This window comes from Simochromis diagramma, unplaced genomic scaffold (genome assembly GCF_900408965.1).
Source record: "Simochromis diagramma unplaced genomic scaffold, fSimDia1.1 OVJJ01000456.1, whole genome shotgun sequence".
Lineage (NCBI taxonomy): Eukaryota > Metazoa > Chordata > Actinopteri > Cichliformes > Cichlidae > Simochromis > Simochromis diagramma.
Genome location: NW_024387186.1, coordinates 407,967 through 430,771, shown reverse-complemented (window position 1 = coordinate 430,771; position 22,805 = coordinate 407,967). Strand labels below are relative to the sequence as shown.

The following is a 22,805-nucleotide window of genomic DNA, read 5'->3' as shown; positions in this document are numbered from 1 at the left end:
TATTGTTACTTTTATTTGCCTTGTATGTCTACTGTTCAGGCTGAACTGGAATGACTGGCTGTTCACTTTGTAATTTCAATAAAGTTTGAGAAAAAAAACAAAAAACAAAAAACATTATCTGCTCCAGAGCAGGTTGGTTCTATAGCATCAGTTAAAATGGTTACCTGAAGTTACCTGATTAAAATCCTCCCCAAATCATAGTGCAGGCATCTGAAGTTAACTTACTCAGACTTTAATAAAGACTCTGTGTGTGTGTGTGTGTGTGTCTCACTCATTTGGCCAGCGCGTCTCTCACAGTCGTGGCTTTGGCCTGGAAACAGTCAGACAGGCAGGGTTTACTCTGCTTTGGTTCATGTTAATAACTCTGAATAAAAGCCATCTTTAAATCAACAACAACATGAATTCATTGTATGTTTTATATTTGTGGTTTGTGCTGTTGATCCTGTACAAACGGCGCTCATATTCTCCACAGGGAGGGGATTTTGAGCCACAGTGCTGTAACCATGGAAAGCAGCCTGACTACGACCCTGTGAAACAGTGCCATCTGTTCTATGGAAACCACAACTCTCTTCATCAACCGTTATTTCATTTATTTTGGACAAAAACGCTTTTTTTCACGATTTCCTGGATAAGAACTGCTCTACCCACAATCCCACACTGAAGCGACGTCTTTGATTGGTGCAGGTCGCCGTTACCATGGAAATGTTTAAACCCGCGAACGCTCGAATGTTGCCGAATCAAACAAGCTAAGAACTCGTTAAAGTTAGCCTGTTAGCCGCCGTAGCGCTGTTTCCAGCGGGTCGAAGAAGAGACGCCATGTTTCTTTCCTTTGCTAATAAACAAAGGAATACAAATAACAATAACTTAAAAACACACAAAGAGCTCCCCAAAAAGAACCTACAAACATTCACCATGTCAGCAACTGATGGCTCCTCCTGTTGCTATGGTAAACCAACTGCGCCTGCGCACTAGAAACACTTGACCCAGATTTCTGTAAAATAAATGAGCTTTTAAATTCTGTTGTTAAGTCAGATAAAAAAAAAAAAAAATAGGGTCTATAAATTATTTGACGCTATGAAATTATGCCTGTGTGAGAGAATATTTTAATTTATTATTGTTAAATTATCTATTAAACAAAACGTTTCATTCTAATTTGAGCGACAAAAGAAATTGTCACTCAAATTTGATTTTTAAATGTAAAAATTTCTTTAAAATAGGTTAAAAATATATTAAAGTCCAATATAATAGAACAAATACAGCTGAATGGAAATGTCAGAGGCAGTGTTCCTGTCTGCCTTCCCTCTGTTTTCTCTCATCATCTCCGGTCATTCAGGGGAGTTTTTCTTTGTGAGACTGGGTGTCATATATTTATAATGTTTTGAAGCATTAAATGTTTTTCACTGTTCTTTGTCTGTAACTTGTTTTCCCTCCAATCTGTCATGTTTTTACGGGAGCTGGTGTCTGCTGGGATGTTGATGATCAGTCACAGATCTGCAGACCTCTCAGTCGTCATTTTTCCTGCTACATTCCAGGTACTTGAAAGCAGCACACCGGAAGTACTGCCGGAGTCACGTGAAACAGCCGTGCAGCAGTAAGAAGGTCTGACAGCGCGCGGGTCCAGCTGTGAAGTGTCTCGTCATGGGTCTGGAGGCCTGGTACATGGACGGGTCCGAGGAGGACCAGCGGAGGCCGCACCGGCTGGAGCCGCACCAACCGGTGAGCCTGGAGCAGCTCAAGGAGCTCGGAGTGTTTTACTGGCAGGTGAGTCCGCAGAAGGCCGCTCACGTGTGCAGGTTTTCGGGTTAAAGGTCAGCGGTTCCTGGGTGGGAGTTTGTGCAGACCCTTGATCCCCAGCTGGACCCGAACAGCTCAGAGTTCTCGGATTTGAAGCAGGGAAAACTATGTTCTGAGGGTTCAGCTGAGACACAGCAGGTATCAGTGTTGGTCACTGAGCTGAAGCTGCTCTCAAGCACCCGTGTTTTCTGCACACAGAGCAGGTGTTACAGGTTTAGTTTAATAGTTTAATAGTTTAATTATTTATATAGCACATTTAATTACAACAGGAGCGTTGACCAAAGTGCTGTACAAGAATACAACATACATAATAAAACAACTTAGAGTATTAAAAGCAAACACCAACTATGAATTAACAAATAACTCTCATGCTGTATTAAAAGCCAGTAAATAAAAATGCGTTTTAAGATAAGATTTAAAAAGATTGACAGTAGGAGCCTGTCTGATGTGTAGGGGTAAATTATTCCACAGCTTAGGCGCTACGACTGCAAATCACGTGCTGAGCACGTGAAGTCCAGATACCTGCACTGTGACGCACCTTAAACATGTAACTCTGACCAAGAAGGGCGTCCACTCACTACTGGGGTGTATCGTCATGGTAACTGATACGGGAACCACTGATGTGCTTTTTACTTTTTCTGCTACACTAAACACATCACGTAAGGGTTTGACTGCTTCCTGTTTCCTGCAGCTGAACGCCGACATCTATGAAAGCGACCCGGAGCTGCAGCAGATCCGTAAGGACCGGGGTTACTCCTACATGGACATCATCACGATCCACAAGGACACTCTGCCCAACTACGAGGAGAAGGTAACCCACGCGCTCTGAAAGCTGCAAGTACCAGCACTTGTTTGTGTCTGCGGAGCTTTTAATTTGAAAAGCACCACACTTCCTTTTTTAGGTTTTTCACTGCAGGGAGGGAAAAGTCCTCTGAGCTTCTTCGTCTCAGACTTCACTGTGGCAGCGCATGATCGCATGCAGAGGAGTCTGAGTCTGGAGCACCTCTGAGTCCAGCTGTGCACTGATGGAGGCAGGCTGAGGGCTCCTCCCGCCTCCATCGCTGCACCAAGTCAGACTTGTGTATCGCAGAGACGCTCCAGATTTAATCCTGGTGTTAAAGATTCCCGGGTCACTCGGGCGTCGGCGGTGCTGAAACTGGAATGTGAGCTCTATTTGAAGTGAGTGAGAGGTTTCCTGTTTCTCCTGCAGCTGAAGATGTTCTTCGAGGAGCACCTCCACCTGGACGATGAGATCCGCTACATCCTGGACGGCCAGGCCTACTTTGACGTCAGGGACAAGGAGGACCGGTGGATCCGGATCGCCATGAGAAAAGGGGACCTGATCACGCTGCCGGCGGGTATCTACCACCGCTTCACGCTGGACGAGATGGTACGAAAACACGCCTTGCGCCTGTACGGTGCGTATTTGGTTGCTGGTTTGAATCCTGACTGTCTGATCTGTTTGTTTCTGCAGAACTACACGAAGGCCATGCGGCTGTTTGTGGGCGAGCCGGTGTGGAAGGCTTACAACCGCCCCGCTGACGACTTCGAGATCCGTCAGCGATACGTGACGTCAATGCAGGGATCCTGAGAGTGCCGCGAACGCCATTCCCACTGCATAAAAAGACTGTCCAATCAGAGCAGAGAACGCTGATGTGGACGACGATGTAGCATGAAGATTTTAAATTTCCGTTTCTACTTCTTAGACAGAAATTTTAGTTTTTACTGTGAGGAACAATCAGCCACAACATTAAGACCAGAGCATGACATCACCATGAGTGCTTCACGACTCAGGACGAGACCATCAGCAGGTCATGGCGTGAGGGCAGCGTCGCCCTGCTGGCCGTGAGAGAGAATGCAGAGGTCAGGTGACTCTTAGACTGCTGCCCGACGCCTGGATAAGACGTGCAAAACTCCTGCCCGGTGAGCCTGGAGGCTCCGCCCCTCCACACAGAGGTCCTGGGTGGTTTGAATGTTGTAGCACAGCTTCCTTCATCAGGACTTTAACTCTTCTTTAAAGGTTCTCGTGATTATTCAGGATCCAGCTCGTTAGTGCCTTCCTGTCTCTGGATTAAAAGGATAAATGTGAAGCTGCTGTTTGTCATTTCTTCCCACGTCAAACACACACAGTGAGCTGCGCTTTCACATAAAACCACATTTTATTTCATTTACATAAATATGATCAGCACAGAAAGTAAACACAAATCACTTAAATATAATAATTCCTGGTGAACTCAAAGGAAACCCTGCTGCTGATATGTTGAACACGAGCGGGCCGAGTCACTGAAGCTGTCCGGTCTGCAGATAATCATGATAATGCCCGCCGGAGTCTCGTCTGTTCCTCCCAAAACACAAAGTGGGCTGAGACTTTACTACAAATTAAAAGGCGAGCTGGGATAAAGCTGAATTAAACTGGACCCAGTTTAAGTTAAAATGTGTGAAACATGAAGCCGTCCTGCCGTCTGACCAGGGAAACACCGATGTGGGCTTTTATCCTGGACTTTGCTCTGCACTGGGGCTTTTATTTTGAAAATTCTTCCTGCCCCGACTAATAAAAGAGCGGGTCTCTGCTGTCTGTGCTTCAGTAAATTTGTTCCCTCTTTAACCCTCGACTCAAACATGGTTGGCCAGTTTGTAGTCCAGTTAAATGGACTACAAATGGAAACCAGCGAGCTTCCTTCCTGCAGCTCAGATCTGTTGTTTTTGAACAGCTGTGTGTTGAACCTGGAGACGCAGACTGGCTCTGGTGTGATTCAGCAGTCAGAGGGAGGGCGTGAGGACACGATTTTCGGGTTGCGGTTGTGCAGCGCTGGAGGACGCTGCTGCAGGCTTTGCTCCTGTGGGTTATTGTGAGGATGATGATGATTGGGTGCCCTTCATCTGTTTAGTGACAATAAAACTCGCTGTCTTGTGCCTGGGAGGTCAAACTAAGCTGCTCCTCCTCTCAGACCAGCTTGAGGCACTGCGTGTTGAAGCTGTCGCCCTCCCGGCAGGCGACGGCCTCCAGCAGCGCCTGCTTCTTCTGCGTGCTGCGGGACGACTCCAGCTCGTACATGGTGGTCAGGTTGAAGAGGACGCTCTCGTGCAGGTACTGCGCCGGGTCCTGCTGCACCAGGCCCTCCAGCTGGCCCAGCGACTCCTTCAGGCGGCCCAGGTAGAGCAGGCACACCGCCGCGTTGTTGTTGGCCTGCGAACACACGGAGGAAGAGGAGGGTTTAACTGTGTAACAGTCTGAGACAAGACACTTTAGCTCCTCCCACTTTAAGTCTTCTGACTGGCTGCTCTGAGCAGCACAAAACTATTTTGTTTCTAATGGCCGACACATTTAATGTTTCCTTCCTGTCACATGAGCCAGAGTAGACACACACTTCCTCCTGAGGAGTGATACGGCTGCAGGATGCAGCCAGTATGAAGAAACTAGTTCCTACAGGAACCTGCTCAGTCACCAGCTTGGCTGTGGTTGTTTGGCGCTCTCTGCTGGTGACACTTTATCATAAGCTAATAATACAGAGTGATGGTTATGATACAAGGACATGAGTGCAGCTCAAAAAATGACATTTTACTGTGATTTTATTACTGATCTTCATCATCATCGTCACTGACGATGTTTGTGACACGTGACGTATCTGCCACACTGATCATCAAACTTCAATATTACACATATTAAAGTCTCAGGTGACCCGAGTAAAGACAAAGTGCAGTTTGAAACGATGACGTAGAAACAAAGTGATCCACAGCGGCCTGCCTGTGTGCAAAAGTAACCTCACCACTGTAATGACTGCAGTCAGTGTATGTGATGACGTCACTGTGGAGGAATATGGGCTCAAATTGTGCTCATAAATATTTTGTAACCTTGTAACCCAAAATATCCGAATATTTTATGTTTGTGCATCTGTAGATGAGAGTGTGTGTTTAAAAAATATTTACACGAGTTACAAATTGTTTTATTAAAGTCTGCTGACAGGAACAAAGCAAAACACTGCGTGTGAAACTCCCTGCTTCTGTGTGAGTTTCAGCTTACACTACGAATTCTTCCTTTCAGCTGATTGGTCAATAAAGTACCCCACCAACAGCCAAACCCATCTGTTCTCTGATTGGATTGTTACATCTGTAATTGACATGACATTGACCAATCAGCTGAAAGGAAGAATTCGTAGTGTAAGCTGAAACTCACACAGAAGCAGGGAGTTTCACACGCAGTGTTTTGCTTTGTTCTTGTCAGCAGACTTTAATAAAACAATTTGTAACTCGTGTAAATATTTTTTAAACACACACTCTCATCTACAGATGCACAAACATAAAATATTCGGATATTTTGGGTTACAAGGTTACAAAACTCAGTTCTCAACTTTGATTTACAAGTACAAAATATTCACGAGCACAGTTTGAGCCCACAGAGGCGGCCTGACCCACTCTGTGCACTGCTCTGGGGACTGTTTGGAGGATGGCGGCGGTACGTACCACGGGGTTCTTTGGGTCGATCTTTAGCACTTCGATGAAGGAGGCGTGTGCTTCGGCGTAGTTGTTCTGACTGAGGTGGACGAAAGCCCTGAAAGCAGGAAACACATTTCAAACCCTTCCAACCTGCGTCGAGCGTTCAAACAGGTTTAAACGGGTTTACCTGCGTTCAGGTGAATCCCTGAACACAGACGAGCTCAGCAGCAACTAAACCAACCACTGCCACAAAATCACTGCTTTTCAAAACTCTTTCAACACCTCAAAAAATGAAACTTGCAACAAGTTTTGACACCAAAGTGAAAATCATTAAGAAAAAATAAAAAAGGGGAGGGGCTCTGTTCAGGACCAATCACATTTATTCTCAGAGCAACCAGCCTCATCACAGCCTGATTAAACAGCAACAACCCCCAGGGGGCGCTACAGACATTACAAAAGGCCTGTCATTAATCATCCATTGATCAAAATGATATTTCAATGCTAAGATAGAACTGAAAAAGATGAAAAATAGGAACCACGATATGATTAATATTGATTAAGATGCCAAATTATAGATACTGACTGTGTGCGTGCTCGAACCCGGGGAAAGTCATGTGACTTCAGTTTGTCATTTGCCGAATAAATAAACAGACGCAGACGAGCACAGGAAGTACGAGACCGCTCTAGTTTACAGCAGCTCTGCAGGTCTGCGAGGCGAGCGTCGGCGTGCGAGGGAGTCGGGTCGGAACAGACGTGCGACCTCCTCGAAATCGCACGCCGCTGAGGCATGAAGTTCACACGCTGCACGAGGCGCTAAATGAAACACAGACACACACACACGCATGCAGGTACCTGTTCATTAACACGCATGTGGCGAGAGCCTGCTGGCTGCCTTTCACCGGGCCGCACTTCTCCACGTCCTGGAAGTATCGCTCTGCAGTTTTAACGTCTCCGATCTGTGCGAGAGGAACAGCATGTTAGCCCCGACCTGTGTGTGTGTGTGTGTGTGTGTGTGTGTGTGTGTGTGTGTGTGTGTGTGTGTGTGTGTGTGTGAGTGTGTCTGTGAGTGAGTGAGTGTGTGAGTGTGTGTGTCTGTCTGTGTGTTTTTATAAAACTTCTTAACTCCAGCTTCACAGTTGCAGCTGTTGAGCTCACTGATGTAAATGAGCCTTTATATGTGACATGTCCCCTTTAAATGGTTGGAGTAACAGAGGGTGGTGTAGCAGGGTGGAGTACAGACGTGCAGACCTGTAGGAAGATGCGTCCGATGCCGCTGAGCAGCTGCGCCCTCTGCTGGGGTTGGTACTGGATGATGGAGTGATAGGTGTCCACAGCCAGAACGTAGTCCTGAGGACAGACAGAACAGAGAGGACACAGAGTGACGGAGGGGAGTGGTGGGAGGCGGAGACAGGTGGAGGGCGAGCAGGGTAAAGAAAGAGCAGAGCTTAGGTGTGGAGAGAGAGAGCATTAATCAAACATATGGAGTAATAGCAGGCGGCGTGACCCTCCGTCCACCTCCACATCGCTCACGTGGCGACTGGAGCGCTGAGCGGGCAACAGAGGGGTCAGAGAGGGGAGGGGGGAGGGCGTGTGCTGGAAACGACCTGCGGAGGCGGCATGCTGCTCATGAGCACGTTTCTAAATCACCAAAAGTTTAAAACTGGAGACGGATTAAGTTTGAAATCGATACACAGCAGTCTGCGATCCACATCACACTGTCAAACATGGTGGAGACAGCGTGCTGAGGACAGGTGTGACGAAGGTGACTCGCCGCGGCGTGTCCCACAGCAGAAGACGACTGTATACAGAAAGACGTGAACATACACAAAAATAGTCTCAGATAAACAGATATAAGCGTTAAAGGCTTAAACTTGATGAACGCTGCGCCCTCGTTAACAAAGCCTTCATGACGCTGATGTCAGGCTCTGAATGTCACATGACCTGGTTGGAGCTTAAACGTGAATAAAATAAAATCTTTATTCATTCAGAGTCGGAACTCTGCGTGTTTAAATTTAAGCTAATGTAATCTGAACAGGGTGGTGTAATCTGAGCTGCGACCACTAGATGGCACTGTGTCTCTACCCCACCTCTCTCACCCACGCTCGCTCACTGACCAAGAATCCAATTAGTGATCAGTCTGAGGGGATTTCACTGTGAATCCTCCAGCAGGCTGGCATCAGAGATCTCTGACACGCACACACACACACGCGCACACGCACCTACCTTCATCAGCAGCAGGCAGTTGGCCATGGAGTACATGACCCGGCTGAGGCGAGACCTCCACAGCTTTAGAGACGCTGCAAACAGGAAGAGAAGAAGAAGAAGAGGGTTTTTGTTTTTTGTTTTTTGGGGGGGGGGGGGGGGTGTTGGCATCCCTATACCCCCCCCCCTCCCCAATACAGCGGGGTTTATTTTAAGACAAACACACTGCGGCACAGAGTGGAAGAGCTCATGTGCCTATTACTATTCATGGTGTGTGTGTGTGTGTGTGTGTTGGGGAGAAGAGCTAATCACTCAGCAGGGGTCTCATGTGCGAAGGCGATGCCCGGCGTTATTGACTGTTGGCGTGGGCGGGGAGAGGAGAGACAGAGGACGCGACTGCTTTTAAAAACACGCCATGGCGAACGCCACTGCTCATGCTCAGACTGGAAAACTTCCTGAAACAGCCACACACACACACACACCAGAGTGCACATCAAGTCAGGCGTGGGTTTCCACCCGTCTCCCTGGCGTGGCCGAGCAGGTGTGAGCGGATTGGTCGGGAGTGATCGGTATGGATCCGCGTGGCCGGGAAAGAAGCCGTTTGGTATTCAGCGCAGGCAGAAACACCTACAGAGCGCCGCATCTGTGTGTTTGAGAGGCTGAGCTATGCTGCAGTCCTGCACCAGGTGTGTGTGTGTGTGTTACCGGTGGGCGCCTGTGACCTCACTCTCCTCCCACAGTGTGATGCATTCTGGGACTGCGGCCAGCTCACAGTGAGCTTACCTTGTCTGTTCTCCTGCGTTAAGGTGATCATGCTGCCGTCCTCGGCTGAGCCCGTCTCCAGGTTCTCCAGAATCTGTGAGGAACAGGAAGCAAGGGGAGGGGCTAAAACTTCAGGATGGTCTGTGCGTCTGTGTGTGTCTGTGTGCATGCGTGTGTGTGTGTGTGTGTGTGTGAGTGTGAGAGAGAGAGAGAGAGAGAGAGAGAGAGAGAGAGAGAGAGAGAGAGAGAGAGAGAGATCTGGTTGAGTGCCAGCAATTCTGTGTGCTACAATCTGCATATTCAAGAACTCCAAAATCCCACCATACCTGTGTGTTTACACAGGTGGGCTTCAGGATTTGTACAGCTAATGTGCTTCTGCGTGGGTGTGTGCTTTTATTGTGTGAATGTGTGTGTGTGTGTGTTAGCACTAACGGTGAGGCAGACGGTTTTGAGGTGGTGCAGGCGGTCCAGGGCCTCCTGGGGCTTAGCCAGGTACTGTGGGAGCTCGGCGTGCAGCAGCCGCATGGAGAACGGCACCATGGAGCCTGGACAGGATGGAGGGAGGGAATAAGAAACGAGGTGGGATGAGGACAGAGCAGGAAGGAGAGCGGGAGAAGGGTGAGAATATAAAGCCATCCACCCACACACAGACTGCACACAGCCCTGGAGGCAGGAACCTACAGATGGCACCGAGCTACGTATGGCTGCTTATTAAACCCTCTCATCTCGCTCTCTCTCTGTGCGCTGCTCAGCTCCATCACTCATCTCTCTGCCTCGACATCACACACACAGACACACACACACGCGCCCCTGAGGAAGAGCCTATATTCAGGTGAGTCCCCGGGCTTTGATCAGCGCCTCTTTGATATCGCCATCAGATGTGAAAGTCTGGTCCATCGCTGCCCGTCTCTATCTCACCTTCCATCTCTCCTCGTCTATCTGCTCCAACTCGACACTCTCTCTGCTCTGCCCCCGCCCTGCGTTACAGGGTTTTATCGTCACGGTGACGGGACCTCGCCGACTCTCTGCGATTCATTATTCTTCGTCTCCCGGGGTGTCAGTCATTTTCAGCAGATTTAATTTATGGCTTTTACTTTCATTAGTAATAGCAGCATCCTTCATAATGAAGGAAATATGAGCATGAGGATTAAACCAGAGCCTGCAGTTCCTCTAACATCCAGCAGAGGCAGCAGTGAGTCAGTCGCCAGAGATGCCCATGTTAAACTAAACAGCCTGACTGGTCAGGATAGTAGGCATCATTAGGGGGCGTGGCCTCTTTGACTTGTAGGTGAATGGCAACAAAGGTGTCTGTAGCTGCTTGCTGAACCTCTGGGCTGTGTTTGTGCTGTCAGAGCCTTTTTAATCTGACCAATAATACGGCCTCTTTCCAAATATGGTCACTTCTGGAAACAAAAACACAACATGGCAGCAGCCAAGGTGCCAACACTGTGGAGTTGACATGTACTGTGAGCAGGAGCAGGTAGGAACTAACATCGAGGCAAGACAGCTGAAGGTGCTGAGGACAACGATCCGAGAACTGAAGACAAACAGGATAGAAACATCCTATCACAATAAAAGCCTTCAGAAGAAACAATGTCTCTGGAATCCTAAGGCTTTTATTTTGAAAAGCACAATACTGCTACATGTTCTGGGCATTCACCCGTCCCGCAAGGCGATATGAGCCATGAAAATTTAAGCCAGAAGTTTGATGTTTTTCTTCAGTGAATTATCAGAACACAGAGTTCGCCTTTAGACTGCTAAATGTCTCACTGTGTTTCTCAAAGCTCCAACGCTGGGAGGGGAAAAATAACACAATTGAAAAAGCACCAGATTCGAACCGGGCCCTGCACACTTGGAGGTCTGCTAGTCTGAAAATATTCATAGTATGAATATAACAAAAAGCACAAACAGCTGACTGTGAGCGGGTCAGGTGGGACCTCTCCTTCTGAACCAGCTGCAGTAACTGTGTGCAGGTTCGGATGTCTCTCAGCCCAAACTGGACTCAGCTTTTCATGCCCGTACCCAACGGAGGACCTCTGCTCCTTCCCAGAGCACTGGCTCGCTGCTGCGCAGACTGGGCGTCTCTGAAGCCCTTCAAAGAGCGCGATCACGGGTAATAGATAGTCGATGCAAGCGGAGAATTGTTCGACTTGTGATGCCAGGCAACACAACTCATGCCAGTTTGTCTGAGAGCACCTTAGCAGGGCACAAAGCGTTTAATATTGAGCAATGGAAAGTCAATCGGTGCTCTTCAGAGAGCTGTGCAGTGTAGCTTCAAGTGTTTTTTATGTAAGGGTGTGTGTGTGTCTGTGTGATGTGTGCTGCCTTCACACTGCGGTAGCCCGAGGGGCGAAGCAGATCCAAAGTAATGGGAATACATTAGAGAGCAATTCATGCAGTGTAAAAGGAGGAAAAACAAAACCAAAGAGCTGCTGGAGACAAGTGGAGTTGTTGGAGCTTCTCGATGATACAGGCTGATATCAAGCTCCTGGCACCAACTTTCGTCTGAATATTTAATAGGACAGTGGTGGATACGCTGGTGCATTCTTACAAAAAAAAAAAAAAAAAAACGTGGGTAAAATGCTAAATCCTGTCGTAGAGCAGCCAGCAGCCTAATAACGCATTCAACGCTCGCAGACCAGCCTCTCAGCGCCGTCATGAGCAGCGCCGTTCAGCCTTCAGAGGCCTCAGCGAGCAGCTCACGGACAGAACACGCAACACGCAGCGGGCTCTGCCCGAGCCTCTGATCTATGATCAATAGCAGCAGCGGAAATAACGCGAGCGTCACCGCAGACTCACCTGGTTGGCTGCTGTCACGTAAAGGCGGTAACGACGTCTGTGCGATGGGCCGCGGACGTCATTTCTCGACCCAGTTTCATACGTGCGAAAGTTGGAGTTGTGTTTACTCCATGACAATGTGATTACAGACTTTTTTAAATAAAGATTTAAGTCTAGTCAGATTTATTCTTCTTGTATGACCCAGAAAACACCACGAGGAACATTGTGATACAACGCTATGTGTGTGTGTCCATACCTTTCCTGCCTGGGTACACAGTGGGGTAGTACTCGTAGTAGAGGTCCGGCTGATCCAGGTTGCCGAAGGGTTCAAACTCCAGCTCGGCATTTTGGAAAAGGCCCAGCTTGGTGAGCAGAGCAAGCCGCACAAACCAGAGCTGCAACACACACACACACACACACAACTACATTACACAGAGACCCACACTGTGACATTCAGCTGTCCTGCTGTGCAGATGAAACCCACACTCCTGAGTTAAACTACAGGCACGACTGAGACATAATGTCCTCGATGATTATCCACAGTTTCCTCTGCACAGCTGTCACAATGTGTATGTTGAGGGCTTTTATTGTGAAAGGCTCACCAAGAACCTTTTGAATGTATGAATTCAATTCAATTCAATTCAATTTTATTTATATAGCGCCAAATCACAACAAAAGTCGCCTCAAGGCGCTTCATAGATACAGAGAAAAACCCAACAATCATATGACCCCCTATGAGCAAGCACTTTGGCGACAGTGGGAAGGAAAAACTCCCTTTTAACAGGAAGAAACCTCCGGCAGAACCAGGCTCAGGGAGGGGCGGCCATCTGCTGCGACCGGTTGGGGTGAGAGAAGGAAGACAGGATAAAGACATGCTGTGGAAGAGAGACAGAGGTTAATAACAGATATGATTCAATGCAGAGAGGTCTGTTAATACATAGTGAGTGAGAAAGGTGACTGGAAAGGAAAAACTCAATGCATCATGGGAATCCCCCGGCAGCCTACATCTATTGCAGCATAACTAAGGGAGGATTCAGGGTCACCTGGTCCAGCCCTAACTATATGCTTTAGCTAAAAGGAAAGTTTGAAGCCTAATCTTAAAAGTAGAGATAGTGTCTGTCTCCTGAATCCAAACTGGAAGCTGGTTCCACAGAAGAGGGGCCTGAAAACTGAAGGCTCTGCCTGACATTCTACTTTTAAATACTCTAGGAACAACAAGTAGGCCTGCAGAGCGAGAGTGAAGTGCTCTAATAGGGTGATATGGTACTACAAGGTCATTAAGATAAGATGGGGCCTGATTATTTAAGACCTTGTATGTGAGGAGCAGGATTTTGAATTCAATTCTGGATTTAACAGGAAGCCAATGAAGGGAAGCCAAAACAGGAGAAATATGCTCTCTCTTTCTAGTCCCTGTCAGTACTCTTGCTGCAGCATTTTGGATTAGCTGAAGGCTTTTCAGTGAGTTTTTAGGACTTCCTGATAATAATGAATTACAGTCGTCCAGCCTGGAAGTAATAAATGCATGAACTAGTTTTTCAGCGTCACTCTGAGACAGGATATTTCTAATTTTTATATAAATATTTAGAGATGTTGCGCAAATGGAAGAACGCAGTCTTACATATTTGTTTAATATGTGCATTGAAGGACATGTCCTGGTCAAAAATGACTCAAAGGTTCCTCACAGCGTTACTGGAGGCCAAGGTAATGCCATCCAGAGTAAGAATCTGGTTAGATACCATATTTCTAAGATTTTCAGGGCCGAGTACAATAACCTCAGTTTGATCTGAATTAAGAAGCAGAAAGTTAGCGGCCATCCAGGTCTTTATGTCTTTAAGACATTCCTGCAATTTAACTAATTGGTGTGTGTCATCTGGCTTCATGGACAGATAGAGCTGGGTGTCATCAGCATAGCAGTGAAAATGTATGCTATGTCTTCTAATGATGTTGCCTAAGGGAAGCATGTATAATGTAAACAGAATTGGTCCTAGCACTGAACCCTGTGGAACTCCATAATTAACCTCAGTGTGTGAAGAGGACTCTCCATTTACATGCACAAATTGGAGTCTATTAGATAGATATGATACAAACCACTGCAGTGCAGTACCTGTAATACCTACAGCATGTTCTAATCGCTCTAATAGGATATTATGGTCAACAGTATCGAACGCTGCACTAAGGTCTAGCAGGACAAGCACAGAGATGAGTCCACTGTCAGAGGCCATAAGAAGATCATTTGTAACCTTCACTAAAGCTGTTTCTGTGCTGTGATGAGCTCTGAAACCTGACTGAAACTCTTCAAATAAGCCATTCCTCTGCAGATGATCTGTTAGCTGTTTGACAACTACTCTTTCAAGGATTTTTGATATGAAAGGAAGGTTGGAGATTGGCCTATAATTAGCTAAGACTGCTGGGTCTAGAGATGGCTTTTTGAGTAAAGGTTTAACTACAGCCAGCTTGAAGGCCTGTGGTACATAGCCGATCATTAGAGATAGGTTGATCATATTTAAGATCGAAGAATTAATTAATGGCAGGACTTCTTTGAGCAGTTTTGTAGGAATGGGGTCTAAAAGACAGGTTGATGGTTTGGAGGAAGTAATTATTGAAGTTAACTCAGAAAGATCAATTGGAGAAAAAGACTCTAAATGAACATCAATGGTACTAAGAGTAGCTGTAGATAATATTACATCTGTGGGATGATTATTGGTAATTTTTTCTCTAATGATAAAAATTTTATTTGTGAAGAAGTTCATGAAGTCATTACTAGTTAACGTTAAAGGGATGGTTGGCTCAAAAGAGCTCTGACTTTTTGTCAGCCTGGCTACAGTGCTGAAGAGAAACCTGGGGTTGTAAGATGTTCTGGCTTTGCGGAGGGCTTTCTTATAAAGCAGCAAACTATTTCTCCAGGCTAAATGATGATCCTCTAGATTTGTGACACGCCATTTCCTCTCCAGATTACGAGTCATCTGCTTTAGGGTACGTGTTTGAGAATTATACCACGGAGTCAGGTACTTCTGATTTGAGGCCTTAGTTTTCACAGGAGCTACAGTATCCAGAGTTGTACGTAGTGAGGAGGTGAAATTATTAACAAGATAATCGACCTCTGCATGAATATGCATGAATACATGCAGCATTTTACTTCATCAACACATCAGTGCTTCCACCTCAGGCTGCAGTCTGAGTGGAGGCTGCTGTTCCATATCTGGAGGGCACTGGATGCTCTCAGCTGCTGGACAGAAGCCAGGGCTCATGCTGCACCCTGAGCCGCTCGAGCTGGAAGATGGACCGCCTCGCCACGGAAAGATCCAGAAGGTCGCGAGCGGCATGTGTAACCCCTGCAGACACGCTGCTCCCTCTCGACCCGGCTGAGGCGGCGTGCTGGAGTTAGGACGGTGGCACGAGGTCAACTGTTGAGAACTTCAAGAAGACTTCGGGAAGGACCGGCGGTCTCGGGACGAAGCCAGTGACCTTTGTGGCCATTTTTATTCAGGGAGTCTTAAAAACGTTGTTTTAAAAAGACAGTTCTCCCACAGTGTGCTCTCTCCCTGTGGCTCTAATTCTGTGTCAGACCATTTCAGCGTGAACTGTATTACATATTTTGGAAATGAAAAAACCCTCAAACACGTGAAAAGCGTCTGAACCTTTTGTCAGCGTTGATGGTCACGTGTGTTTTATTAGAATCTGCAGCACATTTAAACAGGACTGCTGTCCACTCAACTTGAGGAGCTTTGCATGATTCACAGTTCAAAATAAGCCTTAGCGCAGGCCAACAGGTCAAAGAAGTCATTGTAGCCCCGCCCTTTTGAAGACGACTGGCTATAGGAGGTTTAAACATAAGGGTGGGCGGGACTATTCCCTCTTTGCGACATCACACAGATCTATGAACAGAAAAACAGTTGCTGCCATGTTTCTAACATGTGCACATCCATGCAACACAACATGTGAGAAACCCCTGGAACACGAGGACTCCAACTCCTGCACTAAAGTGAGCCGGATGTTTAAGAACATAAAACTAACTGTGATATGTGGCATGAGGCAGCGACACGGCTAATTAATTCACAGAGCCGAGCACGAGGGTGGCCTCTTAATGAGCTCGCGCAGCCATCCATCTTCTGGATGGAGCTCCACAAACACACGGGGAAAATATGGCAGTAAAAGGTATGAGATGAGGGCAAAGCAAACAACAAAAGTATCTCAGACTGACACAGACTCGACTGATGTCAGCGAACACGGGATTCATGCCATCGGGAACCAGTGAGGCGTCTTACCTGCAGCGAGTCGGTGGTGTGGGAGGTCGGCTGGCCAGCCTTGCCGTATCCCTGACCGTGAGCCGTCAGCATCCGGGCCGTCAGATCCACCGCGGCGCGCCAGTTCTTACTGCTCTGCAGGGGTGACGAGACACGAGGCGTCAGAAATAAGTCAGAATAACTGTTGCACAAAAAAAAAAAAACAGGGAGAGGAAGCTGAGGGAGGAGAACCGACATCAGACAGAATATAATGCAGCTCAGAACAAAGAACTTCGAGAAGGTTCTGGAAGGACCGGGCGGCTCGAGAGGATTCGATGACCTTTTGTACTCAGAGACTGTTGGAGACTTTGTTTTAAAGACACAGTTCACCAAACGTGCTTGTTCCCTCTAAAAGTGCCATTTAGATTGTTTCAGTGTCAGCCTGATGAAGATGACAGGAGGTCAAATACCTGACTCCACCTGCGTTGCTGAGCAGCAGGACGGCTCATGACTGCACCTCTGAATTCATGTGACATGACAAAGACCTTAAAAGGTCAAAGGTTAAATCAGCTCATCTCCAGAAGACGCTTGTGGATGTTTTCCATCCTGCAGCAGAGACACTGAAACACTGCACGAGTCACCCTGAGCTGATCCTGCTGTGACTTTAACATTGCAGAGTGAAAGTGACCACATGAGCTCAGGTGTGTGTGTGTGTGTGTGTGGGGGGGGTCATTAAGGCCGAGAACACGAGTGCACACATGCCCAGATATCAGCATCTGCTTCCACAGGAGGAGGTACAATAGGTAAGAGTGTGTGCTGGGAGGGGGTGGGGCGCAGAGTCACCCCACCCCATCAACACGCATGACAAGGTCGGCTCGCCGATTGGATCCTAAGTGCTGCGCCATTCATCACAGCCGGCGAGCTAATTAGGAGAGAGAGGCAGAGAGAGGGCTGCTCTCTTTATCACAGCCTTCATCACCACTTCCCTTCTCCTCCTCGCCTCCTTCCCCTTCATCTGACTCTCACTCCTGCCTGCCCTCCTTCTCCTCCCATCACCGCTTCCTCCTCTCCTTCCTGTGCCAGTCGCTGCGCTGCCTCTGAATCTTCATTAGGGCGGGAAATGAAGCTGAAAACGAGGAGGCAGCCTGGATGGCCAAAAGCAGCTGCAGTCAGTCACACACGCACACGCACACACTTCCTGCAGCACGCTACAGCACGCCGCTCACCGCCACGGGGTGCGAGAGGAAGACAGGTGTCTGCGTGAGGAGGGGAAGAGACCGCAGGAAGTAAATGACCTTTAGTGTGGCCCCACATATTGGAGGGGTTTGTTTTTTAATGTTTTCTTCACTTTATGGCGCGTGAAAAACCAAACCCTGGACCTGCAGTTCCTCTATCGTCCAGCTGGGGCGCCAGCAGTGAGTCAGCCCCATAGACTCCCATGTTAGATCTTTACAGCCTGATACACAAACTGGTTGGTCTCTATAGAGAATTCACTCCTTTGTAACAGCTGTTTACATCATATTAAGGCTTAAAGTTTGGATAATTAGGGGCGTGGTCTTACTTATCTGACCAATAGCATGGCTGGTGTGGGGTTCATCGTGCTAACAGAGGTGTGAGCTCCTGTTTGTGTTAAATCCCGGCTGACAGCGCTGTTTTGGATGTTTGGTTTAACAGATAAATAAATGTTTTTGTGGCTCTTTTAAGCTAAACTCTGGTGATATTTGTCTTTCTGCTGCGTGCAGGTCTTTCTGGGCCAGAAGGAGAGGGAGGAGCAAAAATGCAGAAACATGCATCACATCACTTTACTCAAAAAGCCATCTCTAGACCCAGCAGTCTTAGCTAATTATAGGCCAATCTCCAACCTTCCTTTCATATCAAAAATCCTTGAAAGAGTAGTTGTCAAACAGCTAACAGATCATCTGCAGAGGAATGGTTTATTTGAAGAGCTTCAGTCAGGTTTCAGAGCTCAGCACAGCACAGAAACAGCTTTAGTGAAGGTTACAAATGATCTTCTTATGGCCTCTGACAGTGGACTCATCTCTGTGCTTGTCCTGCTAGACCTTAGTGCAGCGTTCGATACTGTCGACCATAATATCCTATTAGAGCGATTAGAACATGCTGTAGGTATTACAGGTACTGCACTGCAGTGGTTTGTATCATATCTATCTAATAGACTCCAGTTTGTGCATGTAAATGGAGAGTCCTCTTCACACACTGAGGTTAATTATGGAGTTCCACAGGGTTCAGTGCTAGGACCAATTCTGTTTACATTATACATGCTTCCCTTAGGCAGCATCATTAGAAGACATAGCATACATTTTCACTGCTATGCAGATGACACCCAGCTCTATCTGTCCATGAAGCCAGATGACACACACCAATTAATTAAACTGCAGGAATGTCTTAAAGACATAAAGACCTGGATGGCCGCTAACTTTCTGCTTCTTAATTCAGATAAAACTGAGGTTATTGTACTCGGCCCTGAAAATCTTAGAATTATGGTATCTAACCAGATTCTTACTCTGGATGGCATTACCTTGGCCTCCAGTAACGCGGTGAGGAACCTTGGAGTCATTTTTGACCAGGATATGTCCTTCAACGCACATATTAAACAAATATGTAAGACTGCTTTCTTCCATTTGCGCAACATCTCTAAAATTAGAAATATCCTGTCTCAGAGTGACGCTGAAAAACTAGTTCATGCATTTATTACTTCCAGGCTGGACGACTGTAATTCATTATTATCAGGATGTCCAAAAAACTCACTGAAAAGCCTTCAACTAATCCAAAATGCTGCAGCAAGAGTCCTGACAGGGACTAGAAAGAGAGAGCATATTTCTCCTGTTTTGGCTTCCCTTCATTGGCTTCCTGTTAAATCCAGAATTGAATTCAAAATCCTGCTCCTCACATACAAGGTCTTAAATAATCAGGCCCCATCTTATCTTAATGACCTTGTAGTACCATATCACCCTATTAGAGCGCTTCGCTCTCGCTCTGCAGGCCTACTTGTTGTTCCTAGAGTATTTAAAAGTAGAATGGGAGGCAGAGCCTTCAGTTTTCAGGCCCCTCTTCTGTGGAACCAGCTTCCAGTTTGGATTCGGGAGACAGACACTATCTCTACTTTTAAGATTAGGCTTCAAACTTTCCTTTTTGCTAAAGCATATAGTTAGGGCTGGACCAGGTGACCCTGAATCCTCCCTTAGTTATGCTGCAATAGATGTAGGCTGCCGGGGGATTCCCATGATGCATTGAGTTTTTCCTTTCCAGTCACCTTTCTCACTCACTATGTATTAATAGACCTCTCTGCATTGAATCATATCTGTTATTAACCTCTGTCTCTCTTCCACAGCATGTCTTTATCCTGTCTTCCTTCTCTCACCCCAACCGGTCGCAGCAGATGGCCCCGCCCCTCCCTGAGCCTGGTTCTGCCGGAGGTTTCTTCCTGTTAAAAGGGAGTTTTTCCTTCCCACTGTCGCCAAAGTGCTTGCTCATAGGGGGTCATATGATTGTTGGGTTTTTCTCTGTATCTATGAAGCGCCTTGAGGCGACTTTTGTTGTGATTTGGCGCTATATAAATAAAATTGAATTGAATTGAATTGAAAGGAGCCAAACCTCAGGATTTACATAACTATAACTTCATGCTCAGACACTGTCACCGCCCGAACGCCAGAGCGAAGCCGTGATGAAAGCGAGCAGGTCGCGGAGTGGAGTCACGGCAAACGTCGGTCTGACCCCGCCGATGGAGGAAAGACCAGTCACACACTGAACGGTGGTCCAGCTTCTTTGACCTGAGTGACGTGTGACGTCCCGCCTGCACGGTGGGTTTGACACGAGCGTCTGCGGGGACTGCCTCACCTCTGGCGCCTCCAGTGGACGTCAGAGGAACTGCAGCTGGGCACGTTTAAACGTCCTTACAGCAGAAATCAGAGCAAAGAAAGAGGATGAAGGAGAGAACGTTTAAGAGGCTGAGCTCTGGTGTCAGTTTGCATCAGCACTGATGAGGCCATCTCTGCACATCGAGGCTTCAAATATAACATGAAAACACTTTTATTAACTCTAATTATGAATGATTCTGACTTCAGCAGCATTACAACGCCTCACCCAAACTCCCACTTACTCACACCCCCCTCACACACACTCATAATTAGTCTCGTCGCGAGTTTAAAAGGGGTGAGGCTCCTTAATTGCGTTGAAGATCGGAAGTTCACTGCGCCCATCCTTTAGTGAGTTTTAAAAAATCCGGCATAACAAAGCCTGATGAACAAACGAACGCCCACTCGTTCTCTCGCAAGACCCAGAAGCCTCCAGGCGAGGCAGACATAAAAAGGCTTCCTCGCACCGGCTTTGCTTAACACAGCTGCAGCACTGCTTCAATTAAGCCCCTGCATGTCGGATTACACAGAGGGGGTGGGAAATAAAAAACATTCGTGATATGCTAAAAGAGAAAAAGGTGCTTTGATGCCTGTGTAGCTGGTCTGCAGACACTCGAACCAGGGGACGCTTTCCGCCCTCGAGCTGAAGGACGTCGAGTTTGGTTACTCAACTTCACGCAGCAGCCATTTTGTCTCTTCACAGAGACACGGCGGGATGCAGCAATCTCCACCCGACGCTCCCCGAGACGCTCCTGTGGGTCAAATCAGCCGCTGATGGACAAACGCGCTGCCGGACGGCGTTTGAAGGTTTAGTTGTTACCCCGGCGATGCTGCAGGAGCATCAGAGAGCTCTGCATCAGGTCTGAGGCACAAGCAGCGACGGAGAGCACACGGCCACCCCAGAGCGCCGCTGACGACCTGACAGGCATCACGGCTGGCAAAGCGTCATTAATCTTCCACACACAGTCTTCATAGATGAAAATCAACCTGAATACTGGAAACACTGATGTCTTTCTGTAGCTCGCAGCGACGTGCATGCCAGCAGTGCAGGTGTAAGCTGTGAGCACGTCACACTTTAGTAAAGCTGCTCATGGACTGAGTCTCACAGCCGGGCACAGAAAACTAAACAACACACAGACCCGACTTTAAACGTAAGGTTACATTAATACAGAAACGCCAACAATCAAACGAGCCCCTCTGAACAAGCACTTTGGGGACAGTGGGAAGGAAAAACTCCCTTTTAACAGGAAGAAACCTCCGGCTTCTCTTTACTGACTGCAGAGCGCCATCACAGTCCTTCCTACGGTGGCCCTGTAGTGCCAATCCCAAATCATTGATGGAGGTGGCAGAGGAAGTCGGAGCAAAGCTTTAAACACAGCGAGCTGCAGATATTGAAACTCTCAGACACGCGATGTAACGGGCCAGTCATGTTTAAATCCCTCCCACCGCTCTGCCATGCTGAACGTCACTGCTTTACTACATTTATAAAACATTTCTATTCTGTGTATTTTGCATTATCGAGCTTAATGATCTATTTCACCTCACAGGGTGAGACATACCTGTGCTGGAACATCCTGAGGCGTGACAGAGAGAAGAACAGGAGGAAAACACCCGAACTGGGATTTCAGACATTATGGGATGGAGTCACCGACCCGTCTTCTGCTGTTCTGACACACTGGAGGAGAACCAGCAAAGGGAGACGAGAGGACTTCTACTAAAGCTAAGGGAGGTACTGACATCGTTTTTGCTTCCAGGAGCTGCACTGACTGAGCAGGAAAGACTCCCAGCATCGTTAAACCTCTGCCGCGTTGATGCGGTCAGTGCAGTAGCAGAGGGGGGCTTTGGTGTTAATGACATGAACCACAGGCGGACACAGTGAGACGACCACAAAACAGGAACGTTTCACAGGTGAAGGACACTGGAAACTTTCCCTCCTCATCTTTTCTGTTTTTCACTAGTTTTGCACTTGGCTCAGCGTCGCTGCAGGGAGCATGAGGACACCTGAGAGGCTGCACAGACCGACAGTAGCGCCGCCACAAACGATTATTTTGATAGTCGACTAATCAGATCATCATCCATTGGACGTAAAACTACAGCTTATTGCACCAGCAGCATCTGCTCTCATATAACTATCATTAGCTTACAGCTTTAAGTGTTTAAGGTGCTAACTAACAATAAAGACAAGATGATAGTTTATTGAATTTTAATGAAATTTGCAGATTGTTTTGGTGAAGTTTAATAAACTCCTTGCTGTCTAAAATATAACAGGAGCATCTCACACTTCTGATAATCAGCTGTCTGCTTGACGTTTATTCAGCTGTGTAAAAACTATAACTTTAATCTCAGCCGAACCGATTTACTCAGGAACAAATAAAATACTGAAAAAAGCCAAACAATAACATTTTAAGTTATCTAAGTGACTTATATATGTTTAACCTGAGTAGCGAAAGACGGCGGTGGGTTTGAAGCCGGGAGTCCGGTGTTCTCACGGCTCTAGTGAGCCTTGCCCCCGGCTAGCTATCGAGCTAGTGGGTAACAGACGTCTCCGAAAAGCGCTTTTGAAAATATGTGGTGTCTTGATAAACTGAGCAGATATTTGAGGTTTACACAGCTACATTCTCGCCTGAAAATATGTTAAACGTTTATTTTGTGACCCAGAAAGAATAATAAGAGTAATATTAAAACTGCTGCCATTGTTGGAAACTGGAATTGGCTGAGCCGTGCTAAATCTGGGGAAAGT

General features: G+C 47.2%; 2 protein-coding genes across 3 annotated transcripts in view; one reads left to right on the top strand and one right to left on the bottom strand.

Moving 5' to 3' along the window:
• The first annotated feature begins 1,590 nt into the window (after positions 1 to 1,590).
• Positions 1,591 to 3,884, top strand: adi1 (acireductone dioxygenase 1). The gene is made up of 4 exons (XM_040049716.1): positions 1,591 to 1,761; positions 2,486 to 2,605; positions 3,005 to 3,184; positions 3,269 to 3,884. The coding sequence occupies exons 1-4, from the start codon at positions 1,639 to 1,641 to the stop codon at positions 3,383 to 3,385; spliced, it is 540 nt and encodes a 179-aa protein (XP_039905650.1). The 5' UTR covers positions 1,591 to 1,638; the 3' UTR covers positions 3,386 to 3,884.
• A 50-nt stretch (positions 3,885 to 3,934) lies between these two features.
• trappc12 (trafficking protein particle complex subunit 12) overlaps positions 3,935 to 22,805 on the bottom strand; it is a 30,585-nt gene continuing 11,714 nt past the window's right edge. For both annotated transcript variants that reach the window (XM_040049681.1, XM_040049682.1), the window contains exons 4-12: positions 16,236 to 16,349; positions 12,227 to 12,365; positions 9,625 to 9,737; positions 9,214 to 9,286; positions 8,452 to 8,525; positions 7,477 to 7,575; positions 7,081 to 7,184; positions 6,256 to 6,343; positions 3,935 to 4,981 (exon numbers count right to left, since the gene is read on the bottom strand). In XM_040049681.1, the coding sequence (XP_039905615.1) occupies positions 4,739 to 4,981; positions 6,256 to 6,343; positions 7,081 to 7,184; positions 7,477 to 7,575; positions 8,452 to 8,525; positions 9,214 to 9,286; positions 9,625 to 9,737; positions 12,227 to 12,365; positions 16,236 to 16,349 (1,047 nt within the window). In that variant the 3' untranslated portion in view covers positions 3,935 to 4,738. The remainder of the gene's footprint in view (positions 4,982 to 6,255; positions 6,344 to 7,080; positions 7,185 to 7,476; positions 7,576 to 8,451; positions 8,526 to 9,213; positions 9,287 to 9,624; positions 9,738 to 12,226; positions 12,366 to 16,235; positions 16,350 to 22,805) is intronic.

Excerpts from the sequence above, each read along its gene's own strand:
- adi1 (XM_040049716.1), top strand. The coding sequence starts at position 1,639 with ATGGGTCTGGAGGCCTGGTACATGGACGGGTCCGAGGAGGACCAGCGG. Across the intron at positions 1,762-2,485 it reads TCGGAGTGTTTTACTGGCAG|CTGAACGCCGACATCTATGA; the intron begins GTGAGTCCGCAG and ends TGTTTCCTGCAG. Across the intron at positions 3,185-3,268 it reads GCTTCACGCTGGACGAGATG|AACTACACGAAGGCCATGCG; the intron begins GTACGAAAACAC and ends TTGTTTCTGCAG.